General features: G+C 40.6%; 1 protein-coding gene across 5 annotated transcripts in view; it reads right to left on the bottom strand.

Moving 5' to 3' along the window:
* Positions 1-27,023, bottom strand: part of ptpn13 (protein tyrosine phosphatase non-receptor type 13) — a 270,908-nt gene that overhangs the window by 173,150 nt on the left and 70,735 nt on the right. For 4 of the 5 annotated variants that reach the window (XM_041196016.1, XM_041195983.1, XM_041195993.1 and 1 more), the window contains exons 7-8: positions 22,358-22,897; positions 503-598 (exon numbers count right to left, since the gene is read on the bottom strand). In XM_041196016.1, coding sequence (XP_041051950.1) covers positions 503-598; positions 22,358-22,897 — 636 coding nt within the window. The remainder of the gene's footprint in view (positions 1-502; positions 599-22,357; positions 22,898-27,023) is intronic. The other variant, XM_041195998.1, reaches the window with a different exon arrangement.

Raw genomic sequence — 27,023 nt, 5'->3', positions numbered from 1 at the left:
AGTGCGTGGGAATGAGAGGCTGAGTGTGTGAGAGACTGAGTGTGTGAGAGACTGAGTGTGTGAGAGACTGAGTGTGTGAGAGACTGAGTGTGTGAGAGACTGAGTGTGTGAGAGACTGAGTGTGTGAGAGACTGAGTGTGTGAGAGACTGAGTGTGTGAGAGACTGAGTGTGTGAGAGACTGAGTGTGTGAAAGAGAGATTTTGGAGTTGATAGAACAATGTAAGAACTTTAGAGAGGAAAGGGAAATTGGAGATGGTTTGATAGTATGCATGGAAAAGGGGATTGAGGGTGCATATTTCGAATAGGGTGAGATGACAGCAGTTTTGAAAGGAAAGGGACAGCATCCAAGGAAAAGGAATTATTTATAATATCAGCTAGCATTGGGGGACAGGAAAGGGAGTTGGATGGTCAGCACTTGAGTTGGATTGTGTCAAGAGACCAGGAGATAGTTCTCAATGATAATCAAGAAATATCACAAAATGTTTGGATGTTAGAAGTTACCTTGTCGATAATCTGGATCAGAAGAAATGAGAGGTGGGTTTTCACTTGCTGTGCTGTACATATCACTATGGCGAACTGAATATAATCCTGTAGGTTCTGGTTAAACATATCAAAGAAATATCAACATACTCTGGAAGCAAGATCTGGATATTGATTTATAGAATTAACATTAATTAAGGGCATTAGTATTTTTTAAAAGAATACTTCTAGCTCTTCAACGTAGTGACACTATGCTGATCAAAAAGGGATAAAACTATGCCAGTTGGCAGAGTTAATGATATTCTCATTTCTGGACCATGGACAGAAAATTGAACATTCTCACATACTATTCATTAACAATGCTGGCTGGCTCTTTTCCAGGGGATAGCAATATTTACCACTTTGTTGACCCTTATTTTATTATGTTAATCTGCCTGTATGAGCAATTTTTACAGATATCTGGGTCTGAACAAGGTTATATTCTTTCACTGAAAAACTATAATCAAATAATATGGTTGGAAACCACTGAGATTCCATCTTCATTAAAAGGTACATTTGTTGCAGAGTCAAACAACAGCTCGGGAGAAATTAAATGCCGTACAACAGACTGAGCCATTTGCAGAAATTCAGTGCCCGCTGTAGTGTCTAAATAGGTAAGAGGTCAGTAAAGGTTGCACCTGTGAATGCCACCAAAAATAATAAAATGGCAGGAAGCTGATCTCCTGAAATGCATCGGGTGCTTTCTCTGGGCAAAGAAGCCGAGGCCTGCAAAGCAACTCAGACAGTACACCATAATGTGAGGCCAACTGCAAGGGTGCTGGAAAAATATGGTCACCTAATGCAGCCACACTAGGGCTGTCTGAAGTGGACAAGAAAAGAGTTTCTTATTTGAAAGAAATCTGTGCGACCACCTCATCATAAAATCCCCCTGTACTGAATGAACAATTAGCACTCCTTCATTGGCTAAAACCATCTACAAATCTTTTCTTGGTGCTCCTAGTACATCCTGAGTTCCATGCCTAGATTGTCAGAAAATCATACGCTTAGGATATGTATTATTTTCCCTTTCACAACATGGTGGGTGACTTACTGCTGACTAGAAATGCATATGTTTTCGTAAAAGAGATTTTAGCAAGCCAATTAACATCCTGAAAATAGACTCTGTACAGTTGCATTTCTTGGCCAAGAACTTCTGGAGTCAGTAAGCAAGTTAAATCCAAAATACAATACAGGAGCAGCAGTTTGTCATCTTCGAGTCTGTTCTGTCATTCAGTTAGATCACAACTGATCTGTATCACAGACCCATTTACCCACCTTGGTTCCAAAACCCTTGACACCTTTACCTAACAGAAATCTATCAATCCCCATTTTGTAATTTTCTACTCATCTAGCCTCAACAGCTTTCTGAGGGAGGAGAGGGGGGTGTTCCAGGCTCCCACTACCTTCCCTATCAAATGCTTTAACAATTTTCAATACCTCAATTAGATCATCACTTAATCTTCTTTACTCAAGGAAATACAAGCCTAGGGTATGAAACCTGCCTTCATAATTTAGCCCATTAGGTCCTCATATCATTCTGATGATTGATACTGCACCCCCACCTCCCCATGTTTATAAGTTTCCTTTAAATTTTGTCTTTTGTTTTTGCAGTTTCCCTTTAAGGGGGGCTGCCTTTTAATGTGTCCCTTGATTTGTTAATTTAGTTTATTTGTTTTGTAACCAAAAGAGCTACCCCCCTCCCTCCCACGACCAACCCCCCCACCTCCCCCTCTGCCCCCGCCCAACCAAAAGCCAATGTTTCCTTTTGGATGTTCGGTGCCTAGAACAGAATAACATATTCCAGTTGCTTTCTAAGTAGAGCTTTATACAACTCCAGTATAACTTATAACTTCTGTCCCTTTCTATTACAGCCCTCCTGAGGTAAAGACTAACATTTCATCAGCCTTTTCAATCACCATCTGTACTTGTCCGTTAGATTTTAGAAATTTCTGTACATGGGTCCCTAAATCTCTTTGCTCCACAGTTCCCAGTTTCTTACTATTTAAAAAATACTCTGATCTATCTTTTTTAGGTCCAAAGTGGATCACCTCACATTTTCAAATAAAAAATCACAGTTAGTTAGAAGTGGGGCATAAAAGCAGAGAGGTTTAGAAAGATAAAAGTTGCTTAATAAGGTATTGGAAGCAGAACTTGGAAAGAAACAAAGGATGAGTAACATTTGGTAGGGTAAATTAGATATTATTAAATTCTTTGATTGGATGTGAACGTCGATGACAAGGTCAGCATTTGTTGCCCATTCCTAACTGCCTCTGAACTGAGTGGTTTCCTTGACAATTTTAGCATGCAGTTAAGAGTTAACCGCATTGCTGTGGATCTATCGTCGTATATAGGCCAGGCTGGGTAAGGATGGCAGATTTCCTTCCCTAAAGGGCAATAGTGAAACATGGGTTTTTAATGACAATCACTGACAGTTTCATGGTTACTATAACTGAGACCAGTTTTATACTCCAGACTTTATTAATTGAGGGTGGTGGAATTTGAACCCAGATCCCCAGAGCATTAGCGTAGGTCTCTGGATTAATAGTCCAGTGATTTTACAATGCCACCATCTGCCCATATGTAGACAATTAAAAAGCAGTTTAGATGAGTTTTTTTTAAATTGGAATTTTGTAAGAAGTAAACAGACGCTCAGGAAAGGTGAGGTAAAGTCATGCTATATTATTTCTCCAGAGCACTGATTTTGGTGCAAATTTTAGACACACGCAAGGTAAATTTGGTCATTACTGTTTCAAACATTAGGTTATTTGCAAGTTTACTACTGCAGTAGCTGAAGGTATAGCCTCTCCTATTGTCTAGCAGGGATCACATGATGTTCTTGGAGGCTCCGACCAATGAACCGTAAGCGCGAGTAACCAGGGAGCGGGGCTTCCTGACAAGGACCCTGTTCAAGCATGTAGCATCTGAAAAGCTCTCTTTAATAAAGTTTACCTGCTTCTTGTTGAAACTTATCCGGTATGTCAAGCCAGTGGAGAGGGTGCAGAGGAGATTCACCAGGATGTTGCCTGGGATGAAACATTTAAGTTATGAAGAGAGGTTGATAGACTTGGGTTGTTTTCGTTGGAGCAGAGAAGACTGAGGGGCGACCTGATCGCAGTGTACAAGATAAGGGGCATGGACAGGGTGGATAGGGAGCAGCTGTTCACCTTAGTTAAAGGATCAGTCACGAGGGGACACAAGTTCAAGGTGAGGAGCAGGAGGTTTAGGGGGGGGATGTGAGGAAAAACATTTTTACCCAGAGGGTGGTGACAGTCTGGAATGCGCTGCCTGGGAGGGTGGTGGAGGTGGTTTGCCTCACATCCTTTAAAGAAGTACCTGGATGTGCACTTGGCACGTCATAACATTCAAGGCTATGGGCCAAGTGCTGGTAAATGGGATTAGGTAGGTAGGTCAGGTGTTTCTCACGTGTCAGTGCAGACTCGATGGGCCGAAGGGCCTCTTCTGCACTCTGTGATTCTGCGGTTACATTTGGTGATGAGTGTAAAATAGCTCCAACACTGCACCTCGCCTTGTGAGTATACTGAATCTTAAGAAAACAGAAAAGACTACTCACCAGTCATGCCACTCTTTGGCAGAATCGTTCCTTACGATGCGACTATATGGAAGACTGGAGCCAGTATGGAAAAAGCCTTGGTTTTTATTTCATAGCAAATGAAATTATCACGGAGGAAAAGCAGAAAGCAATTCTTGAGTGCACGTGGTAGTAAGACATACAATCTCATCTGCCTGTCAGTCTGACAGCCCCGAACTCGCCTAATTCTAAGTCCTTTAATGAATTAGTGGACCTTGTGAAAATGCATTTCCAGCCGAAGCCATCCGTAATAATGCAGAGGTTTAAGTTTAATTCCAGAGTTAAGGCCCCAGAAGAGTCCACTGTAGCTTATGTAGCGAAGTTGAAACAACTGACAGAAAACACTGCGACTTCTGGGACACACTAAGTGATGTGCTGCGGGACTGATTAGTTTGTGGAGTTCACAACGATGCCATTCAGTGCCATTTGCTCCTAGAGGTCAACATCGATTTGAAGTGCGCCCTGGAAATAGCACTAGCCATGGAGAGTGCTGTGAGAGACTCACAAGCTTTGGAACACATACAATATGGCACCATTCTTCATGTGGGACGGGAACCTGTCAGGCATGGCGCGAAAACCAGAGATACGCCAGCAAAGCGAGAGGCAATGTCCACTGTTAGAAACACTTCTGCAGCGACTCTAAGGTTAATTTGTTATAGATGTGGGGGTGCCATTACTGCTGTAAGAAAGGTCACGTGCTAAGGCAATGCAGGGTGAAGTCAAAACAGCCCATAAAGCAGCATTACAACATGATTGAATTGAAAAACACAGCAGAACCTGAAGCTGCCTATACCGAAAAATACATCCACTGTAAAAACCAAATCTGTCACTATCACAATCCAAGTTAATGAGAAGCCACTAATAATGGAGGTAGATAAGGGAGCCTCAACCACAGTGGTGGGAGAGCACACAATTAAATACCTAAATGAAGGTATCCAGCCACTGAATCTGGAGCGGACAACCGCTAAATTGAGGAACTTCACATGCTGCGAGGATCCCTCAGGTCAGAATTGGTTCCTCTGGAAAATCATGAAGAGGAACAAAATGAATTTAGTGCCACTCTGAAAAACTGAAGAAACAGTTGGCAGAGAAGACTCAACAATGTTCAATATTCCAAGAGATACTACTCAACAGATACAAGAAGGAGACAGAAGAGCTGAAGAATCAGCTGAATGAAACAAAAGAGGCATTAGAAGGGAAAGTCGTAGAACTTTCCAAGATGCGAGTGGATAATGAAACCATGGGTAGCTCAACTACTGAACTGAATCAAGTTAAGATTTCATCAGAGAGAAATTTGGCCAACTGTGAAATCAAAATGAAGGACAAGGCAAAGCTCTGTGGCAAACAGCAAATGAAAAGACAGAAATCAGAAAGGCCTATTGTACATGTCTCGAGAACCCTCTCCGCAGCTGAGAAGGGTTGTTCCCAACTAGAGAAGAAAGGTTTTTAGTAGTATTCGGAGTGAAGAAATTTCACCAGCGTCTGCATGATTGACATTTCACCATTGTGTCGGACCATAAACCATTAATGGGTTTATTCAGTGAGGATAAGGCCATCCCGCTAATAGCATCAGTGAGAATACAACCTTGGGCTTTGATATTATCTGGGTATGAGTATACCTTTATGCACTGTCCTGGCTTGCATATTGCAAATGCGGACGCACTCAGTTGTCTCCCGTTACCAGATAGCATTGTATATGCGCCAGTGCCACAAGAAGTTGTGCTTGTACTGAATTTCTTGGATTCTTTGCCTGTGTGTGTGAAGCAAGTTAGAAACTGGACGAACAGGCTTCCAATTTTGTCTAAAGTTAGAGACCTTGTATTGCAAGGCTGGTCTAATTCACCAGTGTCTGAAGAAATGAGACCACTCCATGCCCAAAACACAGAGTTAAGTTGTCAAGGTGGAATCATGTTGTGGGGGACAAGAGTTGTCATCCCTTCGCAAGGAAGGGAACCACTCTTGACAGAGCTTCACAGTGCACATCCAGGCATATCAAAGACGAAGTTGCTTGCACGAAGCTACATCTGGTGGCCAGGTACTGGCAGTGACATTGAAAGCATAGTCAAGCACTGTCTCCATTGTCAGGAACAACAGAAGTTGCCTGTTTCAGCTCCACCGAATTCATGGGAGTGGCCTGGTCAACCCTGGGTTAGACTATACATTGATTACGTAGGACCAGTTTTAGGTATGTTGTTTCTATTGATCATAGGTGCGCATTCTAAACGGATGGGTGTGTATGAAGTCAGATCACCCACATCAAGCGCAACTTTCAAGAAGCTGCATCATTGTTTCAGTATATATTGCCTACTGGAAATCATCATTTCTGACAACAGTACAGTATTTGCCACTGCAGAGCTTCAGAAATTCATGAATTTAAATGGAATCACACATAGTAAAACAGCCCAAACTATCCCTCATCAAATCGGTTGGCTGAGAGCACTGCGCAAGCTTTCAAATCTGGAATGAAGAGGTTATCAGAAGGTATTCCAGAAACTCGACTTTCCCATTTTCTTCACAGTTATCATACAACTTCTCATTCAACTATGGGTTCAACACCATCTCAAATATTGATGAAGCACCGCCTACGTACAAGGTTGTTTGGTGTTTCCAAACTTAGAGGGGAAGTTAGAGAGGAATCAAAGTAATCAAAAATTAAATCTCAATATTCATAACAAAGCTCGCAGATTCATTGTAGGACACAGTATTTGTGCAGAATTTTGGAAGTGAAACTTATTGGGTTCCTGGGACCATTGTCTCAGAAACTGGTCCCTTATCCTTCCAGGTGGAAGTGGTAGACCAAATTGTTCAAAAGCACATGGACCATCTTTGGGATAGATAGACATTACATACAAACATACAAATTAGGAGCAGGAGTAGGCTACTCGGTTCCTCGAGCCTGCTCTGCCATTCATTAAGATCATGTTTGATGTGAATGTAACCTCAACCCCAAATTCCTGCCTATCCCCGATAACCTTTGCCCACCTTGTTAATCAAGAATCTATCCAGCTCTGCCTTAAAAATATTCAAAGACTCTGCTTCCACTGCCTTTTCAGGAAGAGGGTTCCAAAGATTCAGAACCCTCAGAGAAAAAATGTCTCATCTGTCTTAAATGAGCAACCCTTAATTTTAAACAGTGATCCCTAGTTCCAGATTCTCCCTCAAGAGGAAACATCCTCTCCACATCCACCCTGTCAAGATCCCTCAGGATCTTATCTGTTTTAATTAAGTCGCCTCTTTGTCTTCTAAACTCCAGCAGATACACGCCTAGTCTGTCCAACCTTTCCTCATAAGACAACCCTCCCATTTCTTGTATTAGCCTAGTAAACCTTCTCTGCTTCTAACATATTTACATCTTTCTTTAAATAAGGAGACAAGTACACAACATTCCAGATACTCTGTGCAACTGAAGCATAACCTCCTTACTTTTGTTATCAATTCCCCTCACAATAAATGATAACATTCTATTAGCTTTTCTAATTACCTGCTGTACCTGCATACTAACCTTTTGTGAATCTTGCACTAGGACATCCAGATCCCTCTGAATCTCAGAGCTCCTCAGTCTCTCACCATTTAGATAATAAGCTTCTGTTATTCTTTCTGCCAAAATGAATGATTTCACATTTGCCCACATTTGCCAGATCTTTGCCCACTCACATAACCTATCTATGTCATTTTGCAGCCTCCTTACGTCCTCTTCACAATTTACTGTCCTACCTACCTTTGTGTGGTCAGCAAATTTAACAACCATTCCTTCGGTCCCTTCATCCAAGTCATTTATATAAATTGTAAGTTAAGTGCACTGCACTGATTCCTGTGGCACACCACTTATCGTATCCTGCCAACCAGAAAAAGACCCATTTATGCTAACTCTCTGCTCCCTGTTTGCTAGCCAATCTTCTATCCACGCCAACCCACACCATGATCTTTTATTTTCTGCAATAACCTTTGATGTGGCACTTTATCAAATGCCTTCTGGGGATCTATGTACAGTACATCCACCCTTTATCCAAGCACACACAACTCTTTCAAAGAACTCCAATAAATTGGTTAAACACAATTTCCCTTTTAAAAAACCATGTTGGCTCTGCCTGTTTGCCTTGAATTTTTTGAAGTGCCCTGCTATAACGTTTTTAATAATAGCTTCTAACATATTCCCTATGACAGATGTTAGGCTGACTGACCTATGCATCAACTAGCTCAGGAGCCACTTCTTTCAAGACCTTAGGGTGAGGTCCATCCAGACCTGGGGATTTGTCAGCCCGCAGCCCCAAGAATTTGCTCAATACCACTTCCCTTGTGATTGTAATTTTCCTCAAGTTCCTCTGTCCCTTCCCTTTCCTGATTTACAGCTATTTCTGGGATGTTACTCGAGTCCTCTATAATAAAGACCGAAGCAAAATACCTGTTTAATTTGTCTGCCATCCCTCCCTACTTTCCATTATTAATTCCCCAGATGCACTCTCAAAAGGACCAATGCTCATTTTGTTAACTCTTTTCTTATTTAAATATCTATAGAAACTCTTACTATCCATCTTTATATCACTAGCTAGCTTTCTCTCATACTCTAATATTTCCCTTCTCATTAATCTTTTTTTATATAATTGTGCAAAGACAGGTGGCAAGTCAGAAGATTGGATAGAATATAAGGAACAGCAAAGAATGACTAAAAGACTAATAAGGAGGGAAAAATTAAGAGAATGAGAGAAAGCTAGCTGGTAACATAAAGATAGATAGTAAGGATTTTTATAAATATTTAGAAAAGAGAAGTTAACATTGCGAGTGTTGGTCCTATAGAAAATGAGTCAATGAGAACTGAATAAGCCAATGATGGAAAATAAGGAGATGGCAGATGAGCTGAACAGGTATTTTGCATAGAGGATACAAGTAACATCCCAGAAGCAGCTATAAACCAGGAATTGGAAGTGGGGAAGGAAGTCAGGAAAATTATAGTCACCAGAGAAGTGGTACTGAGTAAACTGTTGGAGCTGTGGGCTGACAAAAGCCCGGATCCTGATGGATTTCATCCTAGGGTCGTAAAAGAAGTGGCTAGTGAGATAGTTGATGCATTGGTTTTAATTTCCCAAAGCTCCCTAGATTCAGGGAATGTTCCATTAAATTGGAAGTTATTAAATATAGCTCCATTATTCAAAAAAGGAGGGAAACAAAAAGCGGGAAACTGCAGGCCAGTTAGCTTAGCACCTTGTCATAGGGAAAGTGTTAGAAGCTATTATTAAAGAAGTCATAGCAGGGCACTTGGATAAGCTCGAGGTTCATCAGGCAGAGTTAACATGGTTTCTGAAAGGGAAATCATGTTTAATCAACTTATCGGAGTTCTTTGAGGAAGTAACATGTGCTGTGGATAAAGGGGAACTGGTGGATGTACTGTACTTAGATCTCCAAAAGGCATTTGGTAAAGTGCCACATCAAAGGTTATTGCGGAAAATAAAAGCTCATGGTATAGGGGGTGACATATTGGCATGGCTAGACGATTGGCTAGCTAACAGGAAGCAGAGAGTAGGCATAAATGCGTCTTTTTCAGGTTGACAAGATGTAACAAGTGGTGTGCTGGGACCTCAACTGTTTACAATTTATATAAATGACTTGGATGAAGGGATTGAAGGGGTGGTTGCCAAATTTGCTGATGACACAAAGATAGGTAGGAAAGTAAGTTGTGAAGAGGACATAAGAAGGCTACAAAAAGACAGAGAGAAGTTAAGTGAGTGGACAAAGGTCTAGCAAATGGAGTACAATATGGGAAAACGTGACATTGTCCATTTTGGCAGGAAAAATGTAGAGGAGACCACATTGGGAGCAGGGAACGCAGTAGACCAAATTGAAGGAGGTGTAAGTGAAGTGCTGCTTCACCTGAAAGGAGTGCTTGGGCCCTTGGGCAGTGAGGAGGGAGGAGGTAAAGGGGCAGGCGTTGCACCTTTTGCAGGTGCATAATTATTTCTATATGCGATATAAGCTCATCTGTTTTGTTTTGATTGCTACGTGCATTTAAATTCAGAGCCATTAGTTTTGTCTCGCCTTATCTGCTGATTTACTCTTAGAATTGTACTCTCTGTCCCTTCCTGTCACAGTTTGTTTATAATTTCCCATATTAATACCTTTCTGTTGCCTTGTCTCTACTCTTTGGTTTATCACATCTTCCCAAATTTAATCCCTTGCCCCCAACATTCAGTTAAACCCTCTCTACTTTCCTAGTTATGCGGCTCATGAGGACACTGGTGCCAGTGTCCCACAAACCAGAACCCACTTCTCCCACACCAGTCTTTGAGCTACGCATTTATTTCTCTAATCTTATTTGTCCTATGCATGTGGCGCAGGAAATAATCCAGAAATTATTATCTTTGAGATTCTGCTTCCTAATTTGGTGCCTTGCTCCTCAAACTGACTATGCAGGGCCTCCTTCCTCATCCCACCTACATGGACCACGACCACTGGATCCTCCCCCGCCCACTGCAAGTTCCTCTCCAGGCCTGAGCAAATGTCCCGAGCCCTGGCACCCAGACAGGCAACAATGCCATCTGGAGTCCCGCTCTTTGCTACAGATAACATTGTAAATCCCCCTTATATACAGTCCCCGACTACCACTGCATTCCTTTTTGCTCCCCCCAGTTAAATTACTTCCTGTACCACAGTGCCATGCTCAGTTTGCTCATCCACCCTGCAACCTCCACTATCATCCAAACAAGCTGAGAGAACCTCAAACCTGTTCGACAATTGCAGAAGCTCACACTCCTGCCCCTGGGTCCCCTTAGCTGCCTCACTCACAGTCACACCCTCCTGTCCCTGGCCACTGACCAAATCAGAAGACCCTACCCTAAGTGGTGTGACTGCCTCTTTGTAGAAAGCAGCCAGGTAACTTTCCCTCTCTCTGATGTGTCACAGAGTCTGCAGCTCAGCCTCCAGCTCAATGACTCTGAGCCGAAGTTTCTCAAGCCGCAAACACTTGCTGCAAACGTGTTTTTCCTGGATCACAATGTTATCCAGGAGCCCCCACATGCTGCAGCCTTGACAACACCTGTCCTGCCATCCTTAATGTGTTTTAAATAATTACTTAATTATATTAATCACTTATTTATTGTTGCTTTCTTATATATTTGATTAACTTTACCATCAAATTGTGTCCTATTTTAAACCTTAGGGATAGAATAGAACTTACCAAATACTAATTCCTTTTCTTGTAATAGAGCAAGAACCGATTTCTATGGGGTGAGAAAGATAGAAAGGGGAAACGAACAACTACTTCCCCCCCCCACCCCCAACTAAACTCAGTTAGTCGGCTGCACTCCATTTGCTAAGGCTTCACTAAAGAACCCTGAATTCATAGCAAACTGAACTGGGGCTACAGTAACCACATTCAACCAGGTAGCTAATTAACTACTCAGCTCCTACAACCAAGAGTGAGCTTACCCTGTCTGAACTGCAAGAAAAAAAGAACTTAGCCTGCTTGCACAGTACTTTCCAGTTACTGCTAATTACAGACTAGATTAACAAAATTAACACTTAAAATTCCCCTCTCACCAAACTCCAAGTCTTCACTCAGTTTCTCAGCTTGCCAACCAACCATTCCACCTGTGATTAGCGTTGAACCATTCATCCCTGAGGTGACAGATCAACCCAGAATAGACATGTCTGATGTCTCTGTAGAGTTGACAAATCATGAACAGCCACTTTCTAATGATGTATCTGGTGCTGCAGATCCTAATCATGTCGATCCTGTGGAAGAACCTCAAGTGGTAAAGTTACACCACTCTAACCAAATGAGGAAAGCACCTCAGATACTTAATCTTTAATCACCTGAGTTGTAAATATATATGTTGTTGGATGTTCAAATGTTCTCTGTAAGTAAAAACTGTGAAAAGCTAAAGGAGGAGGAAATGTAGTAACTGAAATATAGCCTCTTCTACTGCCTATCAGGGTGACATGATGTTCTTGAAGGCTCCCACCAATCAGCCTTAAGCACGGGCAATCCGCAGGCAGAGCTTCCTGTCGAGGATCCTGTACAAGCATGTAGCATCTGAGCAGCTCTCTGTAGTACAATTTAATCTGTTTCTTGTTGAAACCTATCCAGTATGTCACCATGCTTTTCAAAACTTCAAAATAAGTCAGAGTAGAGATTATACTGTAGTACACTGATGCAGGAATTCTTAACGCATTCATGTAAAATTCTTCAGATATTTAACAGAGGCATGAACATTTCTTTAGGAATAAATGCTGATATAATCTACCTCAAAGATTTGAACATGGAATCATTTTCACACACTTCCAGAGCATTCTTTCAAGGCTTAAACATTTTAAGCATGTTCAAAAGCACTGTAAACAGCTCAGTATGAACGGAAGTGTTATTCAGTTGATTACATGCTTATACTTATAAACCATTACAAGTGATTGACTGAAAGCAGTTTCAGGCAGTTAAAAAATCTCCAAATTGAAGAAGAATCCATTTAAACACATGGGCAACAAGAGCAGGGAAGAAATATGATTAACATGCTTTCCTTATCTCCCATATTTTATCATGATTGCATTAAATATATAACGCTACTAGCATAAAGTTAACACAGGATTAATTGCATTCTCTCAATTGCCTTGCATGATAAAACTGCTTAGCTGACACCAATACCATAAGAGTAAGGGGTACTTAAATTCTTAAAACAGAGGCAGGCCAAATAAATGATAAAGTTCGAGATCAGTGGAAGAAAACAATAGAGCTATACACAGTTAAAATTGTGATTTACTGAATTGGCAGCAATACCATCAAACCAAAGGTTACGCAGATAATGGTCTGACTGGGCCAGCCTTTACATTCAAGATTTAGACAAAAAGATTCCCTCCATCATAAAATGGACAAGTTCAGTGCTTGCACTATAAAAGCACAAATCAAAACAAGAGGAATAGGCCCTAGAAACATCTGGAGGCTTTGTAAGTAATGCTAAATCAAGTAAGCATACAGAATAGTTACATTGTTTCAGTAGGTTATCCTCTTGAAATATACTTTTCATCAGGACATTCTCTTCCCGTGTGGACTGAATGCAGGGAACTTTCAATTTGGATTGGACAACACGTTCCAGTGATTCTTAAGACATTATATTTCACTAAATTAGTGTACTTTATCTGCTTTTAAGTACACAAATCCTGCTTTTTTGTTTGAAAAAAAGCATCCAACCAGCCAGGTTAATCACAGTAATTTTTCACTTTGTGTCCGGTTGGCAATGTGTTTTTCAAGGTTTTATTTGTTCCTATAAATGTGTGACTTGAAATTTAATACTCAGCAATATCCATATCTAAATATGGAACCCGGCTGGCAGAATCAGCTTTGCGATTGGGAAAGAAAAAAACTCACAACCATGCCCAATACCAGCATGTGCAACTTTCAGCATTGGCAGCAATCAAGAGTGTGCACCTTGGCTTTTACCATCTTCAAATCAGGAATAGTAAGGCCAATTGTAGCATGCCGAGAACTGTTTTGAAATCTTAAAACAAACTCTTAATTATATTAATAGTGTTAAAATTTGAAACATAATTTTACTTGTAAGTTCACATGTATTTCTCTTTAAAACTGGGTGTGTCCAAAGTATTATTTTCAAATAGAGATTGTGTTTATAGCAAAGGGATTTAATTGAGCTGTGTCAAGACATAAATAGAAAGTATTAGAAATTGCCTCCTTGATCAGTAGAAAAGACACAGCTACTGAACACATCGGAATTAGCGACAACCATCAAAATCAGTTACATGTTAAAGTGAATGTTGAAGTATGCTTCTCCTTGCGTAATATTTATTGATTCTGCACCTCAGTATTAACCTCCCTCACAATACCACCCACTGTGCACCACCAGTAACTGTATCCTGCTCTCTTCCTTCTACCCAGAAGATCTGTACCCTGCAAAGAGGCTCTACTATCTTTTCTCTATTTGATTTTCACCGCAAAGATAACATGCAAGTTCATTCTTGATAATCAATTTCAGTATTTTACACTTAATGGAAACAAGGCTAATGGAGTTTGGAGTTGCAGATGTCTGTTTTATCACTTTTTTTTTGATAAACGTACTTTTAAAAGGTATTTGGTAATGTGCCACATAATAGGCATTAGCAATAATTGAAGCCCATGTAAATAAAGGAGCAGTGGCATTATGGATACAAAATTGGCCAAGGGACAGAAAGCAAAATATAGTGATCAACTATTGTTTTCAGACCGGAGAGGTGTGCAGTTGGACCACAGCTATATGTAAATGACTGAAAATTTAGATTAGGAGGCATAATTTTCAAGTTTGTAGATGACACAATATTTGGAGACATGATGAACAGTGAGGATGATAGCAGAAAACTTCAGGAAGACATACACTGGTGGAATAAGCAGACACATGGCAGATGAACTTTAAGGTAAAGCAATGTATTTAGAAAGAATAAGGATGCAATATAAATTAAATGGTGGTCAGGAAAAGAGATTTGGAATTCACATACACAAATCTCTGAAGGTGTTCAGACAAATTGATATGGCTTTAAAATCGTAAATGGGATCTTTCAATTCTTTTTAATAAATCGCAGCGTAGGCAAGGCAGGGAAGTCATGTGCAGCCTTTGTAAACCACTGGGTAGACCTTAGCTGGAGTGCCGAGTCCAATTCTGGGTGCCACACTTTAGGAAGGATGTCAAGGCACTGGAGGGAGGTGCAAAGGAGATTTACTAGAAGGTACTGGGGATGAGGCACTTCAGTTATGCAGAGACACTGGAGAAGCTGGGATTGTTTCCCTTCGAAGAGCAAAGATTATGGGGAGATTTAATAAAGGAGTTTAAAATTATAAAGGGTTACAACAGAGAAGATGGGGAGAACCAGTGGCCGATAACCAGAGGAAACAAATTTACAATAATTGGCAGAAGAACAAAATGGACGAGAAGGAGAACTTTGTTTCAAGGTGAGTTATGATGATCTGGCATGTATCACCTGAAAGGATGGTGGAAGCAGAATCAATATTAAATGAAAATGGATTTGGATAAACACTTGAAAAGAACAGATTTGAATATCCATGGGGAAAGACAAGGAGTGGGATTTTACATCTCCCACTGGAACATCTAGCATTACCTTAATTGACAACAAAAATAATGCAATAACAGGAGGTAGTAAATTCTAATACAGGAGTCTCAATTTTAGCAAAATAGTATTTTGTATGAAAGTAAATGGATACATCTGAAAAGTGAAATGGTTAAAAAAAAGGGGACACACAGCAAGGAGCTATTTAAAAATCTTGGCAATCTGTAAATGTCTCCAATCTGTAAAAGCACTTAAAGAGTCTTGGATCACCCACGGCAAGTCAAGCCTAATATGTTTTAAGTGCCCATAATTTATATTCAATTAAAACAATGCCTGACCATAAGGCTTTAAGTCACTTCTCTGGCACTGTGTAAACAAGTGATGGCCCAATACTACAACCAGCCTCAATATCTTTAGCCAACATTAATGTGGAGCCTGTGCATCAAACAGCCCTCCTTGTATAGTGCCAATGTGGTAGAATTTAAAGATCAGATGGTCTGCAGGTTTGGACTGGTGTTTGGATTAAGCTCATCATTTTTGCTATAGGTGTCAGTTTAAAGGCGTCATAATGTTAGCTGAGGCACCCAAATTAGCACTTGGAGACACCCACACCCCTTCAATCTAATCAGCTTTACAACAAAATGCTAAGATCAGAGAATAACAGCAATTATTTCATCAACCACATGACTCCAACTAAAGCATCAACTTTTCAACAAAAGCACCTGATATTGTAAACCACTGATTTCAGTCCACAATGAAAGGTGCGATGAAATCTATATTTTTTGGATTTTTTTGTCTCTGTGTGTTTTAGGTGTGGAGCCATAATAATTTTGCACCTGTGGGGGTGACCTCTATTTGACTGGAGATTGTGACATTTAAAATGCAGAATGTACCCAGCTTGGTTACATTAGGCCCTGCCTAGAAATAGGGCCGGAACCCTGTTGGGAGATTTAAAAAGGTCACAGATCAGTTCAAGGGGCAGAGGGAAAGCAGCCCATGGTGAGCAGTGATCGCTCAAATAAGTCCAGAGCTGGAGGCGGCAGCAAAAGGTTACTAGCTTCATGCTGCTGGGGAGATTGGAGCTACGGGAAGCCCAGGGCTGTTTTAAGCCCACTGAAGCTGCAGTGAACAGTAGCCCACAAGAAGCAGACGGAATAAAGAGTCAGCTCCATGCAGTTGAAGTGCTGCCATTAGCTGTGCTTTTGAGGGGGCCGGAGCTATTAGTAGCTCCATGTTGCTAAGAGTTGGGGCCCAGAAGCATTGTTGGCAGCAGCATGGCTGAGGAACTGGGACTGTGCGGTGTTTAGACACAGAAGTGCAGCCTGGCCAATGGGGGGGCAACACAGTCTCAATAGGTGGTCAGCTCAGCTGGAAAAGGTGACCCAAAAAGGCTGGACCTGGGGGCAGATTTGAGAGAAGTCTGGAATAGTGTGCCTTTTGAGTTAAGATTGTACTCATGGAACTTGGATAGAGTAGAAATGCTGTTGGCTGAGGGTCAGACTACCTTTTGAAGGAGTGGAGCTAAAATTCCTCCAGAGTCTTTAAAGAATTTTTGTGATTTGCTGATGTCTGAAGAAATTTGAGGGGTCTATCTTAGTTGCATGTGCCATTTAATGTGCAGTTTGTGGTGTGCTGGACTACAGTTTGCCTGTTAATTCATGCTTACCTCATGTTACTTCTGTATGTCAGAGTATAAGATAGATAGGATTAACCATTTACTCTGCTGACTCTAGTAAAGTTTCTTTTGTTTGTTTAAAACTGTTGAATCTTGTAAACTTATTTCCTTATTGAGTAACTGTGATTTCAAATTTTGTCTACATTAACAAAAAAAAGTTACTGCTTCCTAACCGGATCATGACAAAATCTGGGGGTTTCATCCGGAATCATACCAAATTTTGGGGTTCTGGGATTGTATCAAAGGATAATAAAAGCAGGCAAAAAGTACTTTGTCAAATAAGTTTATTTTGTCATACAGGACTTCAGCTAGCAGGTATTCACCTTATTTCTCATATGCTGAATATTTGTCATTGATGCAAAAATTGTCCCTAAACCTAGGATCATTAATTCTGGTGGGATACATTCCTGCAGGTTTGGCCAATGACATTCTGGCCACGTGACATCTGATCACATGACTTCAACAAATATTATTGCATTTACCTTATAACAGATAGGGTCACCTGTAGTTAAGAATCTTTGCTTATGGTTTTGCGCAACTAGTTCAAAGAATCAGAAGGCCATCCCTGAATAGGGAAAACTGGGGTGGTGAATCCAAAGGTGAGGGAGCAACCCGCAGAGCAGAAACAAGAGGTGGAAGAAACATTGATTCCACCAGTATCTAATGGTAACTCCCTGATATTGCATTGATAACTGATAATGAAGTGATAACATTCAAATTCCACTATGACCAACAGTAATGCAATAACTCACTGACAGTCTGTGTGTAACTGGTAGTAAAAGGTATAAATGCCTTGTTAGCCTACTTGCAACCAGTGGTAATCCTTTCTGATATTCACTATGAAACCGTAGCCCAAACACACTGCGCTGCTCCCCAGTCAATGCTACTTTTGCAACTTGTATTTATATAGCACCCTTTAACTAAATAAAATGGCCCATTGCACTTCAAAGGAACAGCACAAAGCAAAATTTGGCACTTAGTCACTTAAAGAAATATTAGACCAGATGACCAAAAGCTTTGTCTAAGAGGCAGATTTTAAGGAACGTCTTAAAGGAAGAAAGGTGGAGAGGGTTCAGGAAGGAAATCCAGGCCTTAAGGCTTGGGCAGCTGAAGGCATGGCCACCAAAGGCAGAGTGATTGAGGTGCTCATGAGGCCAGAATTAGAGGAGTCCAGATATGTCAGATGGTTGTGAAGCTGCAGGAGATTACAGAGATAGGGAGGGGCAAGGTCATAGGGGGATTTGAAAGCAAGGTTGAGAATTTTAAAATCGTGGTGTTGCTTTACTGTGAGTCAATATAGGTCAGCAAGCACAAGGGTGGTGGGTGAACAGAACTTGGTGCAAATAAGGACACAAGCAGCAAATGATTGGATGACCTCAAGTTTACAGAGTGCATTGCAATAGTCAAGTACGGAGATACAAAGAGCTAGATTAAGATGAGCTGAGGTAGAGCAGTGTCACGGAGGTGGAAGCAGGCAGTTCTTAGAGCTGACATGGATATGGGCGAATTTGTACTGGTTCCCCATTAATCTTCAAACCCACATACATGAAACATGGAACAGGGTGTTGTGAAAATGTCTAATTTCATGATTCAATATGTTGTGGAAATGTAACTTTTAGTTTCAGGATAATTGAATTTTTAAATGCAAGATAAATGGACAAAAACCTAGGTTTGAGAAATTGGTAAACAAAGCCTAGGGTAATAGCAATTCAAAGAATGGTCCATGTTTACATAAAGGGAATCGAGCTGGAGGTGTGAAATCAAACAAACAATAGGTGGTAAAAGCAAAGAACTGCGGATGCTGGAAATCCAAAACAAAAACAAACACAGAAATACCTGGAAAAACTCAGCAGGTCTGGCAGGGTCATGAAGGGTCATGAGAACTCGAAACGTCAACTGTGCTCTTCTCCGATGCTGCCAGACCTGCTGAGTTTTTCCAAACAACAGGTGGTCCCTTTCTAAGTCTTGGTAGAGATGAGATGTCTACAGTTGTCTTCATATGGGGTTCAAATTAATATATGAGTCCCAGGTCAAAGAAAGGCTGAAGGCAAAGGGTAAACAAGGGAAGATACACCTTTCAGGTCAAAGGTCAAGTTTGGAAATTGCAGTTAATTAACTGAAATCTCTATCTATGACATCCCAGCTGTGCCACATTGCCATGGGGATAGATTACAGTCTTTTGTTTTGGGTTTATCCGTGTTTTTCTCTCAGAAAAGTTTAGTCAGCTTGGAAGACTGAGAAAACAGTGGTGTATTTGCTGGCAGCCAGAAGAAGCAGCATAGGGGCCACTAGAAACCAAGGATGTTCACGACCCAGAGTCACTAAGCAGAATTGCTGGTGGGGCTGATGCTCAGGAAGAAAAGTTCACGAGGAACTAAAATTGTCAGATCTGCCTGGTAAAGCTAGTGGAAGAGACTGGCGGTAGAATCCTCGCAGAGAGAGCGAACATTAGAAGTCATGTGGGAAATTTAGGAGAGTAAACAAAGCCTAGAGTAATCGCAATTCAAAGGATGGCCCATGTTTACATAACGGGATTAGAGTTGGAGTCGGAGGTGTGAAAACATCAAATAATAGGTGGTCCCTTTCAAAGTCTTAGTAGAGATGAGATGTCTACAGTTGTCAACATATAGGGTCCTCTCAAAGAGAGCGAGCTCTGGAAGTCTTAAGTGCCAAACTGGGAAACTGAGGAGTCAAAATGAATCCCTGAAACTTGTGGCACACCTTGGATTGGTCCAAGGAGTGGAAGGACCCTCAAGATCCTGGAAAGTTTAGGGAAGCTCTTCTGTGGAAGTAAAACAGAACAGGAAGTGGTCTGAGAGATTTTCAGGTTTAAAGAACAGGGGCTTATGAAGTATGGTATTAAATTAGCAGTTGCTTTGTTTATTTCTTGTACAGTAAAAGCTTTTGTTTAAAACATGAAACTTTATGGTGTAGTTCTTTCAGGTAATAACTGGGAGTTCAATTTTTTAAAAAAAAGTTAATGGTCTCCTTCGAGATCATAACAAGGACCGGAAATATTGAGATCCCAATCTGACGTCACCTTTAGGGGATTTAATTTCTCTGTAACCCTAGGTCTTTTTTATATTCCAGTGAATTCCATTCATGACATCTTTGTCAATACCCCCTTTGTCCTCATCTATCGCTGACCTTCTATCCAGCTCCACCTGCCCCACCCCCCTTTAACAGTATAAATTTCATCACATTTCCACTTCTCTTCAGCTCTGAAGGAGGGTCACACAGACTCGAAATGTTAACTTTGTTTTTCCCTCTCCACAGATGCTGTCAGACCTGCTGAGTTTTTCCAGCATTTTCCGTTTTTGTTTCAGATTTCCAGCATCCGCGGTATTTTGCTTTTATCTTTTTTAGATTTTTCCTTTTCAAATATTTATCCCACTACCTTGGAAAATTTAGTTGTAGTCTCTACCTCAATATCCACATGTGAAGTATCCCACGGTCTAATACTTCAGTTCTCAGTTCAAGAATTTTCTTCCTTCTTTCCCCTTTGTTTCTTCCAGTACTAATCTTCATTTTCCATGCTGTGGTCCCACATTCACCCATCAGTGGAAATAACTTTTCTTAAGTTACCCCTGTCCATGCCATTCCTTCTCTTGTCTCCCACTCTCAAGCCTTCCAATTTAAGAGCACTCACCCCTCAACAGATTAAGAGACAAGAACCCCTACACCTCCATTCCTAACTCTCCAGCCCTCTCCCCACTGCACTCCAAGCAGTTCCTGCTCTCTGCAGTTGTATTTGGGGGCCATCACCAACCCAGAGGGCAAGGGAGTGGGTGTAAGAGAGGTTATTAGGGCTGGAGCGAGAGGAAGATATAGACAGGGAAAGAACACTGGGGCTGGAGTGGGGGGGCAGTGATCATGCTAAGTGTTGTTGGTGGCATGAGGGAAGAATGCAATTGGCAGGTGGCGTGCCGAAGGGTTGCTCTGTTTCACTGCCAGATTTGCTGACCCCTGGAGAACCTGGAGAGGAGGTTTTTAAATTGGGCTCCCAATTGCATAGTGGGAATCCAATTTGAATTCGTTAATGAAGTGTCTCACTTCGCCATGGCGGGACATTCAGCCACTGCGATAACCACTGGCTAAGGGGACATGTTTCCTATATTTATGTTTCTAACCCCCTACCGTTGGTCCTCTCCTGCCTATCATTGGGGAAAGATTATTATCAAGGACTTAGTGCAAATTTGGGGCGATTCCGCCGTAAGTGCAGTGGTGGGTAAAAAAACGAATGTTTTGCCCGGCAACTGAAATGGTGGCTTTTCATGCCGTATCGTCCCAATCCCTCCTCATTTATCATGCATTCCCCGGAAAGATGCCGCTTCGATGGCGAGCAGGGTCTCATTCACCTGCCACACCATCACCTCACTGTTTCCTCACGGCGAGCACCATATATAAAGTACAGCTGGGTGCGTATCTCTCAGTGCCTCCAGCCCAGGACTGCTGCACAGAAGACATGGCCCTGAAAAGCAAGAAGACTGCATCCTCCCCCAAATCTGTGATGCATCCCTGGGATGCTTCCTGGACACTGTTGGAGCCCACCACGATGCCCTCTACCCCCACTCTGGCCGCAGGAGGCCCATCAGTGTCACTATTCCGGCTTCAGGGGCAGTGGCAGACAGAGATGGCCGGTGCCAACTCTGCACAGAAGAAGTTGGCCATCCAGTGCAGAAAGAGGATGAATGATCTCCTCTGTGACACTAGGGTAAGGCAACAATCTCATTACTCTAAACTTTCACAGTCACAAGCCCATCACATATTCATCTAACTCACTGCTAGCTCAAGGGACATCACCACTCACTCTCTCAGACACACCTTCAAATCTCCATTTGGCCTCATCTCCTCTGGAGACTGCCTCCTCAGCCCTCACCCTCTTGAGGCCACTTGAACAAATCAACATGTGCCCCCATACACACCCTGGGATACCCCCTTCCCCAGTAATGCCCTAGCCCTGCAGCTTCTTACTTTGCCCAAGGCCACTTCTCCCCGTTCCCCAAACAAGCCCTAGCCCTGCAGCTGTTGAAAAGCTTACTTCCCAGTATGGTTTGGATGATCCAGCATGAAGGTTCGATTCCGGTGAGCTGGGCTTATAATGATATGCCGATGTATTACAATGAAGTTCCCGACATGCGGCAGCGGGAAACACGGCCCACCATTGACGGGTGGAGCAGTCGGCTGAAAACGTGTTTCATGACGCCGTGAAACCGATCTTTCACAAATGAGCTCTGAAAACTATTTTGCTACTTTTGGAGATATCTTAGAACAACTTATTGGCAACAACCTATGAATGATGGAACTCACTCAGTTACTTTTTTATTTAAGGCTTTACAAGATGTTTTCAAAACTTGTGATAGATATATATATATATATATATATATATATAAAAAAAAAAATGCATGTATATATCCATCAGCCCACTATATCAATATCAAACACTTGCTTTCCACAATCACAATCTCTACATTTGTTACTCTCTTAAATCTTAGTATGATAATATGTAAAAGAATATTATATAATATATAGTGCTTACCATCCATGTCCATTGCTTCTCTCAGAACTTGCAATTTCTTTTGCCGTTCTTTAATCCTTTCATAAGCCCCTGAGAGGGCAGAAGAGATATAAAGTTCCGACGTCTGGTGAGATTTTTGAAGACCTATTGAAGCTGGAACTTGCCCAAAGTCTGTATACTTCGCCTCTCTGGTTTGGATGATGTTCTTAATCTGCCTGCCCTTCCCCTGTGGACAAAAGCTGCCTTGATGAGTATTATCCCCAGGTGATATCATTTTCCTACCATAAAAACCTAGATCAACTGTGGAGGTCCAGGGCTTCCTATGAACAGGATCTCCACTGGAATTTGACTTCCTATTCAAACAGTTAGGTCTAGATTGAGGCTTGTCATACAGATCTACTGTATCTTCATGTCCAGAGGCAGTGTGGTAAGAGTCCAAATCTGACGTCCTTTCAGTAATCGCCAAGAACCCCATAGACTTACTAAGCCCTCGATTCAGTGACGCCTGCTCAAAGAATTGTGCTTTGTATTTTTCCGTTGCCTTGGGAGCTGTACTTCGTTCTGCAAAAATAAATAAAACATGAAATTGTATTTACACATTATGAGAATATGGCCGAACAGATGTTTTCTTAGCAGAGATGAGCACCCATGAATGCTAGACATTGGTCATACCAATAGAAAATGTTTGAAATAAATAGTAACTATTTTTTTTAAATCTAAAATGTTAACTCATTTTGTGCTTCCAGATGCTGGCTGTGGATTTCCACTATATTTTATTTTTAATGAGTTCTCCTAAAGTCACTTTACATTATAATTTTCCTGACAAATATGATCAGGAAATGACATGTTTTCACTAACGTGCCTACTATTGCCAAATATAGAATTTTCTTCAAGAATTCGACAGTGTAGAACTTGTGGTAAGAATAATGGCGAGACTGTCATCACTCACCATTATCAAACAGTGAACTGAAAAGCAATTTCAGACATCTGTACACGCTCAGTTAAGCAAAGAAACCAGGAAGCTGCTGTCCGAATTGCCCTGCTTCTCCACAAGCTTTCTCCTGGTTATCCCAATGAGACATTAAGCCTTTGAGCACATGAAGGACGTGAAGTTGTGATGTTCATCCACTAGATATCCAATAATTATGCTAAATGAAGTTACTTAGGGCTTGTCCACTCAAGCTTAAGTGATTTTTTTTAAAAGGTGTGATAGTTCACAATTACTTCCAAACATCCTCTCTAGCACTGAAAATTTACTTTTAAAAGTGTTGTGTCTCATTTCTTCAAATTTTAATTAATGCTGGAATTTTTTTTTTTTTACTTTCCCTCTTTCACAAACCAGTCTTTCTTTTTTTTCTCTTTAATTTACTTGCTGTACATGATTTTACATTGAATTAAATATTCTAACTTACACTTCCTAGTTTAGACTTTGCCTGCCCCAGTAAGGATTCTTCAATCTGATCAGTTAGGGGAAAGACTGTTGTACACCATGTTCACAGGTCCCAGATCTCCTGCAAAAGGTACTGCACTGTTTCTTAAGCTGCCATGCTAAAGCTCATTAAAAGTCTCGGCAACTGTAAATGTAATGAATGGCAAGCTGTGCCATTCATTGCTGACTACAACATCCTGGCCAATATTGTAAAAGCAAAAAGAGATGTAAAATGTTCTTTACTTTTCTATATTGTTCCCATTCTGATGAATTTAAAAACAGCTACTTTCAAAATGGGCACTTAGCTGGACAAAGGTGTACACCTTAAATCCCGAACTAGACATTCCAAATTAGTGTCATCGGGTTAACTGTATTAAAACTTCAGTGCCTCTCAATATATTGGATTTTTGAAGTAAAAAGTTGTCCCCAAAACTGCCTCATTCTTCCTCATTCATAAATAGCCAAAACAATTCACTTTAACGATATTGCATTACAAAGAACCACTTTGTTGTCATTAAGCTCTAAGACAGCAACTAATGAGAAAAATTCATCGATTTTTGATATTACGTGTCCTAGGTAAACTTTCTTATAAGTGACATTTGTCCTTCTGTCTGAACCTTGGTGCTATAAACTGTTATTTACATCAATATTTAAAAGCCTTTAGGAGGAGAAGGGGAGCTCAAGGCCAGTGACTATTGACTGTAAGTAGAGTCTTCAATGCTGCAAGTTCCTATTGTTCTCCATGACTGCAGCATGTCAATTCTGCATTCTCATACTGCAAGGGACTGTATACAGGGTTCCACAGAAAACTTTGTAAATGCAGAATTTTTCGAACTATAAATCATAAAGAAGTACAATGGTGGTTTGGTAGATTGTATTTATTTGCAGACTCATATCCCCCTTAATTCAGCCTCCCCAGAAATATTCACTGAATGTCTAAGCTCTAGGTCTTTATATCAGATGCCTGTATATATGGTCACTTACTTAATAACTTTTAAAAATGAAGTGATGTACCATTTTAGCAGAATTGTTACATAGCTTAAGATCCAGGCTTGTACAACTTCAAAGCAGGATCATTGATGCCAGACTTAATCTGACAAATTTGCATTCTCATTCTAGAGGAATGTATAGGAAGATATGCAGCAAATTTATCATAGGTCCTTTGCCTAAATGAGTGATGATATGTACGTCAGAGATATGAGGAAATTCCATAATCTCCTCATGTCCAAAGCTAAGGAAAGGAATACCAAGAAATGGCTTTCACCTTCATTCAGCCTATTTCCAAAATCCAAAATAGTCCTTCATGCTTTCTTGCAGGGAAAGATCTACCATAAGCTCAGTTTTCAACTTGTTGAATTCAGTAGCATACTAAAATTTGACATGCAAGGTCTCAAGTTAATGCCAACCTTTGTAGCTATTGTCCTTCACTCACTTTGGAGCTGTAAGATGCATTTACCGGTATTTGTTTTCTGTACGTTGCTTTCCTTACATGATTACATTACTTTATTTTTGTTCCACAATAGCTTAAATGATTATGCAATTTACTTTAGAAGCAGAATAGTTAACATATGTCACCAACTTCATTAATGTGGGATATGTTTGAAAAACAGAGCCTGTGTATATGTATAAGTACAACTAAGCAGCAAACTTCTCAACAGACAGAGCAATATATCAAACTACAATTCCAAACTTCCTCTGTTGTTCATCTCAATAGGATAGCTAATTGTTCTGACCAGTACTAATCTTACATAACTGTTTAAACTTGTAGCCCCATTCAATATCTTATGGGAAATCTTCATTCCTTTTCTTCCTACACTCCCTGAATGACATCATTTCACTCAGATTTTCATTTTGTTTGTTTTCCAAGAGATTCCTCTACAGTGTAACGATTTTCCACAGCTGTGCTTATTTAAATATGTATGTTAAGATAAACTAATCAGTAAGAAATTGATATCACAAAAGGATAATGACAGAATCGATTACTATGCATTAGCAATACATAAATGCATCCTACAGATAATAGTATAATAAATAGAAGCAGCAAAACTTCACACATCAAAGCAGCGTTTCCAAAGATCATTCACAAAATGCCTTTCAAACAACTCCATTTGACTAGTTAAAATATTGTCAGGTGACTTTTCATTTGTGTTAAGTACATTGAAATGCACCAAAGAAACTCCCAAACAATAAGCAGTACAGTTATATCTTTTTAGGTTTCCACAGTATACATCCTAGTTTATGTTTGAACACAGGTTATAAATATAAAACAAAAATCATGCTATGTTGGTAAGCAGCTAATTTTCATTGAGATTCCCCCTTGTAAGCCGTGTCCCAACTTAATAACACTACATGGCATTGTTTGGAATGTTTGCATTTATTATTGTGCAGTTAAAATTAGCCCTTTGCTGGTTTGAGTTTTCAAATAGAATACAATAGAAAGCTGACTAACAACATTCTTAGACCTCAAATCAAACCCCAAAATAAAGCAGAATTGAAACATTAGACTAAGATATAGTTATTATGCGGAAAGAATTGTGTATTGCTAGCTAATTACTTCACATTTGCAAAACATTAGGTTGACATTTGATTAATAAATTTGATATGGCTCAACCAGATCATATTAAAGATGTGCAATTATTAATAATCATTCAAAATGCCCTTTATAAGCAATTAAAAAGAAAACAACAAACCAACTAGAATCCTGTGGAAGCACAAATGTCTTCTTCCATTAACTCTCCCCTTCACCCAAAGACAATGACATGGAAATTTGATTTTGCTTGAAAACAGACACCTTGGAAAATATGTGCTGACAACGCATTATAATGAAACAGGTGTGCAGCCAACACTGTTCGCATTACTTATTAGCAGTACGTTTTTTGGGGTATGAAAGCAGAATGGGAAATCGGATTTTACTGATGCCATTTTAAGTTGGTCTGGATCTCTTAACAGGGAAGTGCACTGATGCTGTAGGCAGCTGTTTGAAACTGCACGACATCATTGGAAGAGCATCAGATATGTTCTCCAGATTTTTAGACATTGTTTTGGAGGCTGTTATCCAGGTGGACCACAGGGGAAGGGAGGTTTTGTTCCCCTAGGGGGATGACAAGCTCTCCAAGGCAATATGTACACAGAGTGTAGATAAATGAGATTCAGACAGTCAATGCCAAGAGCTTAGATCCCAGGGGCTGGCTACAATGCTAACAGAAGTCTAACAACTTCACCAAGGTTGTCAAGTTGACATTCCTAACTCTCAGCTCA

The sequence above is a fragment of the Carcharodon carcharias genome, chromosome 1 (genome assembly GCF_017639515.1).
Source record: "Carcharodon carcharias isolate sCarCar2 chromosome 1, sCarCar2.pri, whole genome shotgun sequence".
NCBI classification, from domain to species: domain Eukaryota; kingdom Metazoa; phylum Chordata; class Chondrichthyes; order Lamniformes; family Lamnidae; genus Carcharodon; species Carcharodon carcharias.
The sequence above is the reverse complement of the archived record's forward strand: the minus strand, read 5'-3'. Positions and strand labels throughout refer to the sequence as shown.